This window comes from Petaurus breviceps, unplaced genomic scaffold (assembly GCF_028583685.1).
Source record: "Petaurus breviceps papuanus isolate PSGF00001 unplaced genomic scaffold, PetGlider_PUasm1.0 567, whole genome shotgun sequence".
NCBI lineage: Eukaryota > Metazoa > Chordata > Mammalia > Diprotodontia > Petauridae > Petaurus > Petaurus breviceps.
In genome coordinates, this window is record NW_027186383.1 from 7309568 (window position 1) to 7328402 (window position 18835).

The following is an 18835-nucleotide window of genomic DNA, read 5'->3' on the forward strand; positions in this document are numbered from 1 at the left end:
TCTAAAACCAGGTCTTGCAGACTCCAGACCTAGCCCTCAAGTCGCTCTCTCCACTTCACCTTGCTACCTTGCATGCAGCCCCCAAGGAGATGAATGGCCTATTCTATAGTCTCTAGTCCAGCAGGATCTGTCTCTATTTGAATTTTATGTCAGTGACTGAAGGGGAGGCAGGAAGCCCTGAGTTTGGACTCCAGTTCTGTGACTTACTCTAGGCGTAACCCAGCCTTAGTTTCTCATTTGTGAAATGAGAGGGTTGGGCTAGACATCCTCTGAGGTCCTTTCCAGGTTTAGCTCTGCCCTCTCCTACCATCTTCAGTCAACACAGGCTTTCCTTCCTGGTCACCCTTGCATTTCTACTTCTCAGAGTTCTTGTTGTCCTTCAAGGCTCAGCTTCAGGGGACTTTCCTTGATCCCTCCAGTTTTCTGGGCTCTTTGCTGCCTCAATTTACCTTGTATTTATGTATAACATTAACAAAAACTAACATCTCCATAGTGCTTTCAGTTATATAGAACATTTTATACATATTATCTCATTTAATCCTCATGACAAACCTGGGAGGTAGGTGCTACTATCTTCCAGAGGAGGAAACTGATGCAAACAGAAGGTAAGAGACTTGCCCAGGGTCACACAGCTAGGAAGTGTCTGAAACTGGGCTCTGTCCACTGTGCCACCCAGGTGCCCCTGGTTAGTATCTGAGACCAGACTGGAACCCAAATCTTCCTGACTCCTAATCCTCTATTTCCTGTTTGTAGGCAAACTGTTTGCTTACAAGATGAGGAACAGTCAGGTGGTGCCATAGTGCATAGAGCACTGGACCTGGAGTTGGGAAGATTCATGCTCCTTAGTTCAAATCCAGTCTCAGACACTTAATAGCTGTGTGACCCAGGGCAAGTCACTTCCCCCTTTTTGCCTCAGTTTCCTCATGTGTAAAATGAGCCAGAGAAGGAAACAGTAAACCCCCCAAAGAGGGTCATGAAGAGTTTAACACAACCGCAAAATCACTGAGTGTGAACACACAAGATGTGTTTGCCGAGTGGAGTACAGGTCCTGGGAGGGTGGGAAATGGGGCTTCCCCCCCCCATTTTGTCTCTGTCTCCATTGCTTAGGAGGCTTGCACATGGCAGGGGTTAACAAATGTGTATTGAAATGAGTTGACTTGGCATTTTGTTCCCAAGAGAAGGGATTCCTTTTGCTATTATCACTTTTGGGGCAGTTTCCACATTTCCATGATGGTACTGAGCTAGGTGACCTTCATGTCCCCTTCCGGCTCTCAGCCTGTGATCCCAGAACATCATCACCACCACCATCATGCCCCAGAATCTCCAAGCCTCTGAGACGCGCTTAGGCATCTGGTATTGGCCATATCCTGCTCTGACGTCGCCACATCCAAGAAAAAGGCATTTGCCAAGCCAGAGGTGGTGGCTGAGCTAGACATGGGACTGTAGCTCTAGACTCAGAAGGGACCTCAGAGGCCACGGGGTCCAATCCCATCATTTTACAGGTGAGGAAACTGAGGCCCAGAGAGGTGAAGATGTCTGATGTGGAATTCACTGTCCTTCCTCCAAAAAACCTGCCCCACCTCCAAACCTCATCCTTCAGTCTCCCAAGCTTGTAACTGGAGCCATTGCTGATTCCTCTCTCTCCAGCTAGGGGGCCCAGTGGGTGAAGCACTGGGCCTCGAGTCAGAAAGACTTGAGTCCATATCTGCCCTCAGACGTTTACTGGCAAAGCCCTTAACCTCTCTCTGCCACAAACCTCCACTGTAAGGATGGGAGCAGTATGAGCACTCACCTCCCAGGGCTGCTGGGAAGATCCAATGACTTGATATTTGTAGAGTGCTCGGCACAAAGCTTGGCACATAGTAGAGATTTAATGAATGCTCACTTCCTTTCCCTTCCCATCTCCATCCAATCAGGTTCTTTCTCCATGGACTCTCTCACACCTATCCACCTTTCCTCCATTTGCACAAACAATGCTAGTTGGGACTCTTATCAGCCATGTCTCCCCTAATCTCCTGCCCCCCAGCCTTCTAAATGGCCCTGTTTAGTCTCTGTTAGAAAGTCAGCTCCTTGAGAGTAAAGAATACAGAGAAAATCATTCTTTGGATTTGTCTCTCTGGTGCCCACCACAGTGTCAGGTACAAGAGACACTTAATGAGTGCTTGTTGATAGACTAATAGTCCTAAAACACAGATCTGACCACTTGACTCTCCCCTTTAGAAGTCTTCATTGGTTTCCCATTGCCTCAAGGATAAAATGTAAACTTCCCCATTTAGCATTTAAAGTGTTTTGCAATCTTTCTAGTTTGGCTCCTAGGCTTTCTACCTTAACAGACAAACTAGCCCGTCTGAGGTTCCCCACATATGAGACTCTCTCTCCACAGCCCCCTGTGTCTGAAGTGTCCTCCCTTTCCTTTCCTGCTCTGGAGTCCCTGCTTCCTTCAAGGTTCTGCTCAAAGGATGACTCCTTCCTAACTCTCTTTCCTTGCCCCCATTTCCCTGAGCTGTTCCTGTTCTCTCCCTCTTGAAACCACATTGTATCATTTTGTATATTCATTTTGTGCTTGTTTATCTGCATCCATGTTGAGGTGGATACTGTTTCACTAGTTTTGTTGTTGTAGTGGGGTGGGGGGGGGGGGGGGAAGGAGTCTAGCCAAAAGCCTGGCCCAGAGCAGGGGCTGCATTTTTCTTAAACTCCAGTCTGGCTGTGACTCCCCTACTCAGTCAATTCCAGGGACTCTTTTTCCTCTAGAATAAAATGGAAACTCCTGTTTTGCTTTTGAAGCCCTGACCTGTCTATCTTCCTGTCTCTTTGGATGTTATTCCCCTTCCTAAATTCTGCATTCCAGCCAAGCCAGCTTTCTCTCTGCTTCTCATACAGCCCTTTGCACTGGCTGTCCCTCATAGCTGGGAAGCACTCCCTTGTCCCTTTGCTTCCTTGGGTTCCTTTAAGATGCAGTTTTAGTGCCATCTTCTTTCTGTTGGAACCCTTTCCTGTTCTCCCCCACTGCTGGTGCCTGCCCTCCCAAACTACCTGGGATTTCATTATTTTGTATGCATTTGCATTTATCAAATTCATAGTGATATTTGTATGTAATTTATATTTACATATATATTTATCCAATATATGTACACATACACACACATATATATATGTACATGTCTCCCCCCTTTAGAATGTAAATGCAAGGACTGCCATCCTTTGTGCTTGTATCTCCAATTCTAGCATAGTATTTGGCACATAGTAGGTGCATAGAAAATACTTATTGATGGATGGAATGACCTTGGCCTCTTTGATGTCTGACCAGCCTCTAGGCATCCCACAGCACCCACTCCAGCTGCCATGGTGGCTTTTGGAAGAAATCATTCTCATCTGCCCATTGGGTTGGGGGAAGTCTTCATATGTATGGGGTAGACATTCCCCTAACACACCAATGGATTTAAGTTACCCTCAACCTGGTTTAGCCTGCCTGTCCAGCCAGTTTACGAGGGTGTGGCTGCTTCACCTGCTACAGCTCCTTGGAGCCACAGGTGAGAGTTGAGTCCCAAGTGGACCCCAAGGGTGGATGAGCAGCCCTGAAAAGGGCTCAGCAAGTCCTCCAGCCAAAGGTGCCAGTCCTCAGTTAACACCCAGTAAATACCATTACACCACATTATTTTTCCTGAGGGGCTGAACTACTCAGCTGAGCTCAGTTTGCTCAGTAATGGTATAGTAGGAGCAGCCACTGCTCTACTTTGAGCCCAGACACATGGGGCTTTTTCAGCCCTGAGACCAGGCAAAGCCCTATCCTGGCACAAGTTCAGAACTATGCTGATAATCATAGCACCAGCCAATCATTGTCAGGTCCTCCTGGCTAAACTCCCGCTGGTTCTACAGCTCTCAGCCCTCCAAGGCAACATCTATTTACAATTTAGTTGGCCTGTCACACTAAAAGAAGGACCTGGTGGATACTTGGTTTTTATTTCAGGAAGACTGTTTTCCTGCTGGGGACACTAAGGTCTTCAGGATTTCACGTTCAACTAGACTTTCCTCTCACCAAAGTGCTGTCTTATGTGTCTGCAGAAAGAGGGATGGACTTAAGACAGGAATGCTTGATTCAAATCCTGCCTCACTTGCCAGCTGTGACCCTAGACAGGCCGATTCACCTTCCTGTGCCTCAGTTTCCTCACCTGTAAAATAGAGATAATATAGCACCTATTTCTCAGGATTGCTATGAGGCTCCAGTAAGAAATGGCCCATGGGCTCCTATCTCAACTTACACTTGCTCTGGGGTGTTGGGTCCCCAGAAGGAGGCTACTTTGGATCTTTCCTGAGGGTTCTAGTGGTAACTCTGAGGAATGGGGCTTATCGAAAAGTGTTGTGCATGAGCCCCCGTCAGTGTGTTCCTCCCAGTATCATTCACCCAGTTGATCTTTCCTCAGTATCAGTTAACCAATTAACATCAAGTGGCTTTTATAAAGGCATAATTACAGAGAAGGCATAGAAAAGACGGAAGTGTGGGAACCTCTGAAATAAAGAACCCACATTCCTCTGCTACCTGAGTCCTTGGGGAAAGTAAGCTCAAACCTGAAGTGGTTCTGGGCATGGCACAATGGACGGGTAAGTTGTCTTCTTCCTTGCTGATGTCTACGTTGCTGAATTGCTCCATTCCTGGGCAGGGTCAAGCCGATCCCTAGTCACAGACTCAGCTGCCAACAGGCTCCATTATGGACTTCAGTTGGTCCTCTGACCTTTTAAAGCTTACAGAATTGTAATCTGGCCCATTCTGCCCCTGCTACCCCCTCGCCTAAGAGCAGGAAGGAATGAACAAAATGCAAAGAGGAGAAGAGTAGTGCCGTACATTCACGCGGCAGTCAGATGAAAGATCTGGCCCAAGACCTTTCCCCACACTGGGAGACGTCTAACACTTTCTGCCTGCCTCAGGACCAGGAAAGAGAGTTTTAATCTCTTTGTGTCTTTCATATGCACACTAAGTTCCAATTCTGCAGCCAGTTCAAAAGCTTTCATCACCCTACAAATAAGATGAAAGGGAACAGCCTCCTGTACAAGCTCTGAATCAAGGAGGGATTCACTTCTTGTTCCCTCCCAGAAGGACACTCACCACACTTCCATGTGGGGTGCCACAGCACATCGTGCCTGCTCGAAGGACTGAGACTTGTTGACCAGCTCCCACCTCCCCACCCCCATAACAGAGATGATGCAGACAAAGTGATTTACTCTAGACCGTTGCTACTGTTATGACAACATGGCATAGTGGAGAGAGGGCTATCCAACCCTAAATACGCCCTGTGCTAGAAGATAGGAAACTGAAAGATACCTTAGAGGTCACTTCGTTCCATCTGCTCGTGTTACAGATGAGGCCAAGAGATACTAAATGGCGTGCCCATGCTCACACAGGTCAGAAAGCTGGAGAGGTCGAATTGACACCCAGAGCCTTTTATTGCAGAGCCAGCATTCTTCCTGTCATGACACGTTGGAGACCAGGGCTCAGAGCCTGCTTCAGATACTAGCTGTGCAGCCCTGGGCACTGTGCCAGGTTCTTTCTCTCTTCAGATTTTCTTTAAAATTTTTTGGTGTTTGACTGTCCTCTCTAACAACACTCCTTCATGGATTCCTTCCCTGTAACAAAGAAATAACTAAGCAAAACTGTCCCGGTCTGACAGTATATGCGGCATTCTGTCCATATGTTCTACCATCTCTCTATTGAGAAGAAGAAAATTTATTTCATCAACAGTCCTTTCCCTCCTTAAAGTTTCCTAAAGCACTTTGCCTGGATTTCTCTTTTGCCCTCATCACACCCTATCTTAGCTTATATTTATCTATGTTCGTGTATCACTAGCCCCTCTCCAGCAGATAAAAATGCCCTAAACGCAAAGTAATTTTAAAAAATTTATTGTAAGACACCTTAACATAGCATCTTGGCCACAGTAGGAGCCTGAAGCTGGACAGTGTCCAGAGAAAAATAACTAGGATGATGAAGGGCCTTTAATTCATAATAGCATTAATCGGAGGACATGGGGGTATAGGATGTTGACAAACCTTCAGGGAGCCATGAAGACTATTTCCAAATACTGGAATGGGAACTAGCACTGGGAGAGGGATTAGAATTGTTCTGCTTCGCCTCAGAGGGTTAATGGGGAGGGGGTGTGGTTTGCAAAGAACAAATACTGCCTGGATATAAGAACAGACTCTCTTGCCATGAGGACTGCTCCACATTGAAAACTGGGGACTCCCCTGCCTTGGAGAGCTTCAAACAGAGTCTGAAATGCACGCCATCATCTTCAGGCTTCAATCCTCAGTCACTGCCTCCATCAAGCAGAAAGGGGTGCCCTAGGCCTTCTTGCCTGGAGTGGTCTCTGAGGTCCTTTTCAGAATAGAGATGTGATTCTATGAGCTGAGTGCCTGCTGCCAGCATGAGCTGTTATTAGGAATATGGGGGGGGGGGAGGGGCAGGAATGTCCCTATTTTCATGTGCTCTGTTCCCATGGATGCACAATTTTTAGTCCACCTATAGCAAGTGCCCAACACTGCATTCAGTTTTATTATCTATTTCAGCAACTGCATGAGTCTTGATTTTTTTCTTTGAAGCCTGCCCCACACCCAGCAGCTAGAGTGAATCATACCGTGGCATAAGGAATGCAAAACGACATTTATTTAAGAAAGTGCTAGATATAGAACAACCGTTCAGTGAAGACGCTCACAACCCACGCCCAAACTACAACCTCCCAAAGAGGTGAAGTGGCTGGAGAGCTCCGGAGGAAAGTGGCGGGCTGGGGATGTCCCCCGTCTCCGTGAGTCGTGACGCTCAAACCAAGGAAGGTTCGTAAAGGGCTTGCAACGCTTCCAAGGGCTACATAAATGACGGCTAAAATAAAACACTCTGGGATCCTATTCCGTGTCCAGGCTTAGTCTGGGGATAACCGTGATTATGCACATGACTCGTCTCGATTCCAGGGCGTCTTTGCAGACCACACGTGACCCGGCCAAGACGCCTGGGACAGAACGGCAGAGTCTGGACCTGGGATTCCACCAGAGAGGTGTGGACTTGACCAGTACAAGCAGCTAGTGTTTGCATGGGCGTCACAGGGCAGAGCACCGGGCCTGGAGTCAGGAAGACTGCGGGACCCTGGGCGAGTCACTTCACCCGGTGTATCAGTGGGAAGAGCTGGGAAGGACGTGGCCACGCCCACTGTCTGTGGAAGACAACCCCCGGGGGGTCGCAGCTGGACAGCCCAAGGCTCCACGCGGCACGGGAGCGCCTGCTCTCACTATGCCTCTCCAGGCTCCAGCCTCCGCGGCTGCTGCTCCGGCCAGCTTCGGGGGGCCGCCCGCCGCTGCATGGGGAGGCACAAGGCCCGTCTCCGGCCGCTTGGTCACCGCGGCCTCGCACGAGCCTTCCCGCTCCTCTGCGTCCCTGCTCCAGGGCCGGGATCCTAGACGCTCTCCACTGCCCGCAGCAGATGCACCGGGAAAGAGACAGCTGCAGCGGCTCGCGGCTCTCCGCCGCACGGCGGGGCCGGCGAGTTTGAATCCTCCCGCCTCTCAGAACCCTTCCCACCAATCAGAGACTTCCCTGATGACATCATCACGCCGACCTGAACAGCCTCCTGGGGAATGGAGTTCAGAGCATGGCTCCCTTTGAGCGGTGCCCCCGAAGCATCACGAGGGCGTGGCCTCCTTCGCCGGGTCATGAAGTGTAACCAAAGTGAGCCGAAAGGGGCAGAGGTGGGATTCGAACCCGAGCTCGCCGGCCTCACGCCCGGAGCTCTTTCCCCGCCTCGCTTTTGGCTCCCCACACCCCAGGCGTAAGAGTGGACGCATTTGAGAACGCATAAAGTTCTTGTTTAAAAAAAGAGCGTGTGGAGGAGGGGAAGGGGGAGGGCCGAGGAGGTCGTCAGCCAATGAGAGGCGGGAAGTTCGCTGGCTCCGCCCCGTCGCTTCCGCTTCCGCCTTTGCTGCTGCCGCTGCCTGAGGGGCCGGAGCCGGAGGCCAGTGAGCAGGAGTGCAGCCGCTGCAGATCCGGGACTGGGGCCGGGGGATGGTGTGGGCCTCCCCAGGTGAGTGGGAGGGTTGACGCCGGACGACCCCGACCTTGCCACCCCTTCCCTGCCCGAGCCCTCGGGGCCCCGTGACCTCCCCCGGGGGCCGGTGCAGCACCCTTCCCCCGCCCCTTGGGGCAACCCTTAGGGGACGCAGCTCCCCCTTGGTGCCCCCCCACGTGGGACTGCGGACCCCCCCCCCCCTGGGCCCCCCCCCGTGTGATTCCCCCTTTCCCCGCCCCTAACCTGTTACTGCAAACCCCCCCCACCCCGTGACGCCCCCAGGACTGCAGACGCGGCATTTAGGGTTTGAGCAGAGCTGCCCTCCTGTGACTCCCGGGGCTGCAGGTCCCCTCCCCTCCGCGTAGGACTGCAGGCTCCCTGTGTGACCCCCTGCAGGTGGCCGCAGGCCTCCCTCTCCCTGCCCCCCCCCGTAGGGGCGCCGGGGACCCCCCATGTCCTCCTGGACCCCTGTGATGCACCCTCTCCCCTGCAGAGCGCAGACCCTGCTTATCCTTACGGGCCCCTATGCGCCCCTCCCCCCGCGGCTCGGCCCTGCTCCTCCAATGCCAACCCCCCCTTCCCGTGCTGACCCCTGCCCTCCCCCCCCAGGAGCCTCAGGCCTGCGCCCCTCTGTCCTTGTGCAGACTGCCCCCCTCCCCGCTCCCTCCTTAGGCCCCTGCAGCTCCCCCCCCTCCCGCTGGAGGGGCCGGCGCCGGGGAGGGGGGGCGGCGGGGCGCGCCGTCCTGCGGCAGGATCGGGTTGGGGTCTCCCGCTGAGAGGAAGGTCACTGGAGGGCCCAGGACAGGCATGGGCAGAGCCTAATTTGAGAGCCGGGAGGGGCTTTGGGTCCGGCCCTTTCGTTTACAGGTGAGGAAACTGAGGCCAGGTTTGACCTGCTCAGATGTCAGACAGGACGTGAACCCCAGACTGTGACTCAGTCACCTCCCTGGGGTCAGAGCCAGAGCGCTCTCACAGCCGCCTTCCCGGCTCCAGCCTTCTCCTGCCTCCCTCCTCTTCCCTGGCGCCCCTTGAGGCCCCTCTACCAGAAGCCTTTCCCAGCCCTCCGAATGCCGGTGCCTTGGCTCTTGGAGTTACGTGGTTATCTGTGTCTATGCATGTTTGCGGGAGCCCTTTGAGGGCAGCGACTCTCTAGGACCTCTTTGTATCGTCGCTTAGCCGAGGACCTGGCCCATAGCTTAATAAACGGTGACTGACGGACTCTAGAGCCCGGGTGAAGGGTCTGGGCCCCATTTGGTTCCCTCTCTCAGTGTGTGTGGAGCAGGCAGAAAAGAGAGCTGGTGGGCAGGAGCTAGAAGAGCTGGGGTGTGGGAGAGACACTGGGCTCAGTTGGGCCCCAGAGCTCATCAGGTTTGACCCTGTTGTGATCATCGATAGGTATTTAATTGGAAAAGGAAGACAAGAACAAACAGCTGCCGGTGTTCCCTCAAGGACCATTTTCTTGAGGGGGAAACAGCATGAGTCAATACCATAGATGATGTTGTTCTGTCATATCCGACTCACTTTTCTTGGCAAAGATGCTGTAGTGTTTGCCATGCCCTTCTCCAGTGTGTCCCCATTTTACAGATGAGGAACTGAGGTAAACAGGAGACAAGTGACTTGCCCGAGGTCACATAGCTAGTAAGTGGTCTGGTGCTCCATCCAGAGCCCCACAATTTGTGTGCACAAAGTAATCACAGGGTGACCTGCAACTGGGGGCAGTTGTGAGAGCCTCTGACACATCCTGGCTGGGTGACTGCTCTCACTTAACCTATAGGGGAACTAGAGGGAGTTTCCTATAAACACCAATGAAATCACAGGTTACACCCTGCCAGTATCTGGGGTAATATGGATAGGACCCCGAGACAATCTGAGCGAGGCCTGGGGGTGGGGAGAGTAGTTGGTGGCTAAGCTTTGAGAGGAGCTGGAGGTGAGGGAGGGGTGGAAAGGCCCCAACAATGCACTGGGCCACTTTTAGGTCTTAAGGGGGAGATTGGCAGGCTACTCTTTTTATTTTTTTTAAGCAATCTGGGTTAAGTAACTTGCTCAAGATTACACGGCCAGTTATTTCTGGGTGTGGTGCTGAGTATCTGAGCCCGGATTTGATCCAGGTCATCCCGACACTGGGGCTGGTGCTCTTACTCACTGAACCACCTGGCCGCCCCCGGCAGGCTACTCTTGTGTGGGGTTAGGAGGGGAGTCTTGTTCAGTGTCCTGCTGGACTGGGTGGGTGACCCTTGACTTCTTCCACCTCTGGGGAAGGGTTTGTGGGAACATGTGCCTGGGAAGGGGTGAGGTTTGATCCCCAACTGACTGTCGTCAGGGCCTTAGGAAGTAATGATCATATCAGTTGAGATAATGTTTCTAAAGCACTTAACACAGTATCTGGCATGTAGGAGCTATAGAAATGTTGTTATTATTAAGAGCTCATATATCTGAGATACTGAAGGTTGGGCTTACAGCGTCCTTTTCTCCTAGCACCCTGGGATAGCAGTTGCATAAATAATGTCTCCATTTTACAGGTGAGGAAACTGAGTCTGAGAAGTGACCTTGCTTAAAGTTAGACAGGCAGTAAGTGTCCTGGGAGGAGCTTCTGGGATCCCCGAGGACAGTGCTTTTTATATTGCCCTTCCACACTCTGGGCTCTGAATTGGGGAGAGAATCAAGAGGCCCTTGTCAGCCTGCACCTCTCTAGACTGACCTTTGTTTCTTACAGAAGGAAGTCATTGGGAAATTAAGGAAGAGGTGACCAGAGGGGTCCCAGGCCTAGAGAGAGAGATCCTGTAAGGAGAGGCCAAGAAGAGCCCCAGAGAAGCAGCCAGGCTTGGGTGGGCCCTAGAAGAAGGGAAGTGAGTGGTGGGAGGTGTGCTTGCTTCAGGCTTAGCTTTCTTTAGCAGTGAAGTGGCTAACTTGGGTCACTCCAAGGATGCTTCGGTTTGTCTTACCGAGTTGGGTCTATTGATGGGTCACTGTCATCCTGAAGAGAGAAGCAGTAGCAAAGGAGAAAGAATCCTGGGTTTAGAGTCAGAAAACCCAGATTTGAGTCTTGGCCTTAAGCACTTCCTGATTGTATGATTCTGGCTAAGTCACTTTGAATCTTGGTTTTCTGATCTGTAAAATGGGGATAAAAAGTGCTTGTACCAACCTGAGCTTAATAAGTGTGTTGTGAGGAGGTGCTTCTCAAACCTCATGGTAAAAGTTACATGATGGTTTGCCATCTTTATTGGTGACTTGGATGGGGAAGGGCAGTGTTTCTCAGCTTTGCAGTGATACAAAGCCGGGGGGACCAGCTAGTATGGGAGGTCAGTCTTCGCATTCATAAAGAAGAGGCTGGAACCGTAAGACAGTGTGGCAGGGATAATGACCACACATTTTTGTGTTTAAATGATGGACACCCAACCTGGCAGCCTTTCATATGCAGATGACTTGAAGGATTGTTGGGGGCTGATCACAAGCATGGTGTGGGGGTGGCTGCTAGCTTGTAGTAATGCTGTCTTGTGCTGGGTGAGAAAATGTGCATGGTAACTCAGAACAAGAAGGTGTGGTGACTGCAGTGGTGACATCATGGCTTCACTCAAGAATGACGTCATCTCACAGCATCTGGATGCTGGTCTTCGACAGCTGGAAGAGTGTTTAGAGCTGGGTGAGGATGAGTGGGAATTTGTGGGAGACCCCTGGAGATGCTCAGCTGGAGAAGAGGGCTTGAGGGAGATGCAAGAGTGGTCTTCAGAGATTTGAAACTATTTGGTAGGAACAAGGATAGATTTGTTCTGTGTTAAACTCCAACCTTGTGCCAGCCCCTCATCCTCTCTCAGGTGCCAATGTCTCCATGCTCTCTTCTCTCCAGTCTCCCTTCCATAGAGCTTTGAAATTGGTATTTGCCTCAGTCACAGATCTGGTTAGGTCGTCCTGCTCAGGATGCTGCAGGGACTCCTTGTTGCTGCAAGGATCAAATACAAAGGTAGCTTTTCAAGCTGTTCATCATCTGACTCTGGTCTGCTTTTCACTCTCCTTCACATACTGCATGATCCAGCTAGACTGGCCTGCTGGTTCCTCATTCACAACCATCCATGGAGCTCTTTCCTGTCCCCATGCCTAGAGCTCTAACCCTCCCCACCTATCTCTTACATCCCAGGCTCCCTTCAAGGCATAACTCCAGTGCCATCTCCTTAAAGAGGCCTTCCCAATTTCGCCAGAGGTTACTATGTTCCCTCTGTCCCCCTCCCCCCAAGTCTCCCTATATTTATTTTAAAATTTGTCCTACATTTACTTAATTTTGAACCTACTCCTCCCCCCAGTAGCAAGTTTTTGTCTCACTTTTGTCTTTGTCTGAGACATCAGTGCTTAATGAATGCTCCTTGATTGATTAAAGTTATAAGGACTCAGCTTGAAGCTGAATATAAAGTAGAAGGAAAGTCTGTCTTCTCTACTGGAGCTGTCCAGCAGCTGAACGAGGAGATGGGAGCTCATAAGCTCTAGGTTCCTGGAGCCTTCAGCTAGATGGCCATTGGTCAAGGACTTTGTAGGACAGATTGGTACCTTAGATCGGAGGCTGGGTGGGATGGACTTGAGATTCTGACTTGGCCAAAGTTGGAGTCAGAAGAGCTGAGTTTAAACCTGGCCCTATGGCTTCTTCACTGTGGCTGGGAGTAAGGCATCTTGCCTTCTGATCCTCAGGCCTGTCCCTGAAATGGGGGAGGAGAATCCTTGGACTAGCCCCTTCACAGAGCTGTTTTGTTAAGTGCTATACTGGTATGTGAGCTGGGCCTGTTTCTCCTCCCTGCTTCGCCCATTCCCACCATTCATTCAGGTTCTCATGAATTCTCACTGCTGTAGCTGGAGGAGCTTCTAAATGCATCTTCTGGCCTCTATAGCTCACCCTGTATATGTTTGTCAGATTAGTCTTCCCAGTGCATATTGGCTTTGATCTCTTGCAGGTTCTCAGAAACCTTCCTTTCCCTGTTAAATAAAATCCAGGCCCTTTAACCTGACATTCAAGACCCCCAGAGTGTCTCTCATCTAAGTTGCCTTTTCAACTTTATCTCATGGTGCTTCCCCATCCTTCAAGACCCTGCTTAAAATGCTGCCTCTTCCATGAAGCCTGACTTGATCTTCTGAGCCAGAAGTGATCACTCCCATTTTTCCATCCTCATTGTGTGTTTCTGATAGCTCTCCTGTTTGTTCATTATGTTTAATTTGTGGTTTTATTTGCCAGTCTGCCTGATCTCCCTGTCTGGATTACCAACGTGCTGGCCAGTATCTTCTCCCGCAGCTCCTTGCATGTATTTGGTGCCTAATGTTTGTTGAGTGAATGGATATATACAAATACAAAGATATTCTGAACAATAGAATTCTAACGGAATTATGATGTGGCTTTGGAGTGTCCAGAGCACCTCATGTAGCACGTTTAGTTCCATCGCAGGTCAGTCTGGTCAGCTCCCGATGATGGGAACGGAAGCAGCAGGCGGACAGATGATGGAAGATGGGGCTCACTCCCAAGGCATTTGTTTGATTTTGCAGGGTTTTGCCCTTCTGCTGGGTAGTTTCTAAAGCAGTTATTAAATGGCATTTGCCCACAGGTACCTGTTACGTGAGGCCTTTTCCTGATTCCATGAGCAGTGCCTCCCCTTGCCATTACCTTGTACCTATTGTGTGTGTGTGCACACAAACACACATACACACACATATACATATATTTGTTTACTTCTGTCTGGATAGAATGTAAAGTCTTGAGGTCAAGAATAGCTCCTTTTTTGTGTGTCCACATGTTAAGCACACGATGGCTTAAATCCTTGTTTGATTGATGGCAGAAGTGGAGTGGGCTTGGTCACAGATTAAAAATTTCTGTGGAAGAGTTGATAAAGTTAAGTGATTGTCATAACAATGGTCTGCAGATCGCTGTGGGGAGTTATAATCTCCCAGTATCTTGGGCAGCTTGGTGGCATCGCAATGGATAAAGTGCTGAGCCTGGAGTCAGGAAAACCTGAGTTCCAATTCAGTTTCAGACACTTCTTAGCTGGGCAAGTCACTTAACTCTGCCAAGAAAGCCAAACATGACTGAAAACAACTAAATAATAAAAGGATCTTGGGATGAAAAGACCTGACAGCTGTATCAACCCCTGGCTAATCGCTCAAGCTTCCTGAGTCTCAGGTGGTGTATCAGCAGGAATGACCCTTGCACTGACCCTCATAGGTTTGGTTGATGTTCAGACCTGCGATTTCAGGTTCTGAGTTCCATTGGCAAGTCTTCTGCTCCTCACTGATGCCTCTGTGGCGCTTCTGCAGTTCATCAGTGCAGAGTTGCCTGGTTCCAGCTCCCTGAGCCACCATGTCTCATAAGAGGGGGACTTAAAAGGCCTGGGGGCCTCCTGACTCTGAGGCTAGTCAGCGCTCACCCAGCACTTCCCGCTACCTTATTAGATTATTGTGAAGAAAACAATTTGTAAACCTAAATGTTCTTTATAGGATTGTGGATTTGAACTGGAAAGGACCCCAGAAGTCATTGAATTCAGCATAATTTTTTTCATACAAGGAGGCTGAAGTCCATGGAGTTTGTCTGCCCAAGGTCACCCAGGCAGTATGATTATGAGCAATTACTAGATTCGTAGAATCTTAGGGCTGGAAGGGATGTCAGCAGTTCTTTGTCTGAGCCCATGTTCCAGAATTGCAGACTGTTGTGGGTACCCTGCCTCTCTGAACCTACAGAGCTGGTAGGAGGCAGGTGAAGGAGTTCATCATAGATCTCTGCCCTTAATTTTATCACCCTGTGAGGCCAAGGGGTTCCTCTCTAGTGACCAGGGAGCTGTTAACTTCAGAAGGGACCTGAGGGTCATGGATCCTGAGCTGGGAGGGACCTTCAAGGCCAGGCCTGACCTCTTGTTTTACTGATAAGGAAATTGAGGCCCAGAGCAGGGAGATAGAGGAAGGCAGTGGCTGAGACACTGTTCCACACTGGTGTTCCTCTGGTCTCTTTGTTCTGTTTTCCTATTCATAAAGAGCATATCCTTTCAGAGTAACAAACGGGACCTGAATACCCAGGGATATCATTGCGTTCTCCTCGAGTGAAGTCCAGATAAAAAATAACAGCAGCACATATCAGCAGCTTTATGTTCTGCCAAGCACTTCCTTCACAATTTAACGATACACATTTAATGGGGGAAGTCTCAGAGAGGGCAATTCCAGCTATTTAAAGGAACACTTAACAGTTAGAACTGTCCCTAAGTGGAATGGGCTTTTTTGGAAAGTGATGGGTTCCTTATCCCTGGAAACCCTCAAGCAGGCTGAAGGCCTCCTTCTCAGTTGGCTGGACGGGGTAGCTCTGCTGGGGACTTGATTCCTCTCAAGGCCTTTCCTGGAAGATTCTGTGCCTGTTGTGGATGGGTCATCCATCCTTGGACTTCCTTATGGTTAGGGCCTTGGATTGGGAGTCAAGAGAGATCACTGTGACTGGGGGTAGGTCTGTTACGTTTTCTGAGCCTCCCGTTCATCAGGTGATTCATAGATAGGGTTGTGAGCACCTCAGAGGAGTTAATGTTTCTTCAGCACATTATTAAAGTGTTAGCTGTTATTAGGATGTGTTTGGCCCTGCCCTCCTCCCGTTGGCTAGAATGACTCAAGATTTTGCAAGGCTATTTCTCCCTGTGGTTGAGAAGGGGCCCTGTCCAGTAGAGCAGGTCAGTTCATGGCTGAAGAACAGCTGGGAACTCCCTGAGAGCAGAGACTTTTCTTTTGCCTTTTTGGCAATACTTAGCCTAGGCCCTAGTAAGTGCTTAATAAATGCTTCTTGGCTCAACTTGTCCAGTGATTATGATTTGGAATAGATTTATTCCATTTCTTTCTGAATAGTGTCTTAAGTGATGAAGCAACACGTCATCTGGAGAGGTTTCTTTAAAAAGGCAATGCTTCTCCCTTTGTAATATCTTCCAGTTCCTCTTAGCACAGTGCCTCTGAAAGGATGATTGGTGAGCATCACAGCTAGATTCTTCTAGCATTCGAGTTACAGAAATAAGAGGAAAATAACTTTGGTTTTGGCATGAATTAATAATTGACTTGAGACATTTTATAAAACTCAAGCCTTACCTCTTTAATGCCTCATCAGAAATCCTTAAACTCAATATTTATTTTTATGTTCTTATCTGTCCAAAGTGTTCTTTTGAGTCTTTAGCTCTTTTAAAAATGGTTCACAGACTGAACACTTTTGAAAAACGTTGTCTTAAAAGGAAGTAGTTTATGTTAAAATGTCTCTATATTGGAAGTAACAAGAATCATCCTCCTATTCATAGCTCCCTTCTCTCCCTCTCTGTTTCTCTCTCCCCTCTCCCCCTTTCTCCTCTCGATTTCTCTCTGCCTCCCTCTCTGTCCCTCCTCTCTGTCTGTCTGTCCGTCTCTGTCTCTTAAACATTCTTTTAAAAAGCCTTTCACTCCAAAGACACCATCCATGCTCCTCTTCCCTCCCCTGGCAAGCAAAAAACACAGTTACAATACAGTTGCACATTCCCTGAGTTGTTGGCCTTGCCTGAAAACACACACTTTGTTTCTCACCTGTAGTCTGCCTCACCTCTACTGAGAAAAGTAAGCCATGCTCATAGAAAGTCCTGTGAGGCCACAGTGATCACTGCATTGAGCAGAATCTTGATTTCCTTCCGTGTTGTTTAACTTTTCATTAGCTTGGTCTTTGTGTAATATTCTGCTTATTCTGTTTAGCATCAATGCGTGTTTCCCTGAATTTTTCAAATTTAGTATTATAGCAGAATATTTTGTTATATTCAGATGTTACAATTTTTTTAGTTAATTGTCTAGTGAATGCCAGAGTGGAAGGTTATCCACTTTCAGTTCTTCCCTATTACAGAAAATACTGCTAATAAACATTTTTGTAGATATGGAATATTTTTCTCTAACTTCCCTGGGGACATATGTCTAGTAATGGTATCATTGGGTCAGAGTCCAAATTGTTTATCAACAGTTGAACAGATTCCCAGCTCTGCCATTTGCATTCCCATCTTCCCTTAGCACTCCCCTAGCAGTTGTCATTTTTGTCTTTTGCCCTTTTGTCCAGTTTGATGTGTGTGAAGTCAAACTTTAGAATTATTTTGATTTGCAGTTATCTTAGTGTTTTGGAGAATTCTTTGATATAGATGTTGATTGTTTATATTTCTTCTTTTGGAGACCTGTCCTCTCACTGGGATTCCAGTCTTGTCTCTGGCATGTACCAGCTATGTGACAGAGGCAAAATGATGGGCTCTAGGCAATTATCTAAGACTATATTTGGAGAGGAGGCTCTAAGATGTGATAGTGGAGGGTTTCCTCACCTGAATTTCCTCAAATCAATGAAGTCATTGGTCTGACTAAAGAAAAGTAAGAAAGAAAAAAACTAGCTCTTCAGAGTCGTAAATGGCTTCTGTTTTTATATGGTGGTATCAATTCCAGTATGGCTTAGAGAGCAGAATTTTATGATACATGTTTTCTGGGAAGATGTTTTTTTCATTTTACAATTCCCCTTATCCCATTTGCATTGATTTTTGTTCTTATAAAGGCATTTAATTTTTATGTAACCAAAACGACCTCACCGAGAGCTCCTTTATTATGGGTTGTAGTTCTCTGTTACGCAATTTTGTTCCATACTTTCCACTCAAAAAATGATTGTCCTTGATAAACAAGAAAGAAAACACTGAGATGAATAATTTTCCCTTTCTCCTATTTTTATCAACTCATTTACGCTAAGCAATGGTCTCATCCTAGCTTTGAATCTTGCCCCCAATGTGCCTTTAAAAAGCCCTTTTTCTTGTCCTTAGCATTTATAACAATTCTCATTTCGTTTAGAGTTTTCTAATGTTGTTTCACATGTGCCTATAGGGATCTGCAGCTCTTCTGTATTCATATTTAACCTATTATTCTTATTTCTTTCTTCAGTTTGTTTTCTGTTTAGACTTTTAGCTGGTAAATGAATTTCTTGTGCACCAATATCTGGTCCATCTTTCGCTGGGATTATTCATATTTGTGTTGTTAGAGTTGTTTCTTGAAAAATCTCATCCATCTTGAGCCAACTTTCCCTGTAATTTTTTAGATCTGTCCTGCATATCCTTTCTCTGAATGTAAAGTCTTTGCCCCCAAATCTTGGGGATACATCTGATTCGTCCACACTTTCTTGGTCTCATTGATCACATATAGTAAGATGAGAGAATCATTTTCTCCCCAAATTCCAGTGATGTATACTCTGCAACAGGTGCTAATCCATCCAGAAGAGCAGGCCCCCTCACTGCTTCTTCCAGTCTGGGAAGAATGCTGTTATCATCAAGCAGATGGATGTTTGGCCACTGTTCTGCTTTTAGCAGAAACAGAATTGCAGATCATTGAAATCAAATTTCCTTCCTTGCCAGCTTCCAAACTTCTAAAACTCATTTACTTATTATCATTTATTATTTGGAAATTCATTTATTCTTATTTTAGTTTGTTTGGCTTGTCGCAGAGGTGGGCAGACTCCAGCCCCCCGGCCAGAGACCCCCACCATCTGTTTTGGTATGGTCCATGAGCTAAGGATGGTCTATGTTGTACTTTTACCTCAGTGATGTTTCTGCTCCCCCTTCCAATAATCCTCCCCCACATATTCTCTACCAGGTTTCAGTCTGGTTTGGGTAGTTCTCCATAAACCATGTGACTCTCCAGTGGTCCCAACTGCGTGTTCCTCGGACCATGTTCTAGGCATGAGATAAAACCCCCACGTTTTCAGTGATAGCAGACGTGGGAATTAATTAGGTTAAAATGTCTAGTTTGTTTTGCTTGTTGCCCACACTTTTGTG

The 18835-nt window shown here is 48.3% G+C and overlaps 1 protein-coding gene across 2 annotated transcripts in view; it reads left to right on the top strand.

The window, feature by feature from the left end:
- The first annotated feature begins 7903 nt into the window (after positions 1 to 7903).
- Positions 7904 to 18835, top strand: part of UBE2F (ubiquitin conjugating enzyme E2 F (putative)) — a 119862-nt gene continuing 108930 nt past the window's right edge. The window contains exon 1 of one of the 2 annotated variants that reach the window (XM_069103195.1): positions 7904 to 8057. Coding sequence is in view for 1 of the 2 variants with exons in the window: in XM_069103196.1 (XP_068959297.1) it covers positions 8039 to 8057 (19 nt within the window). In the remaining variant the exon portion in view is untranslated. The remainder of the gene's footprint in view (positions 8058 to 18835) is intronic. The other variant, XM_069103196.1, reaches the window with a different exon arrangement.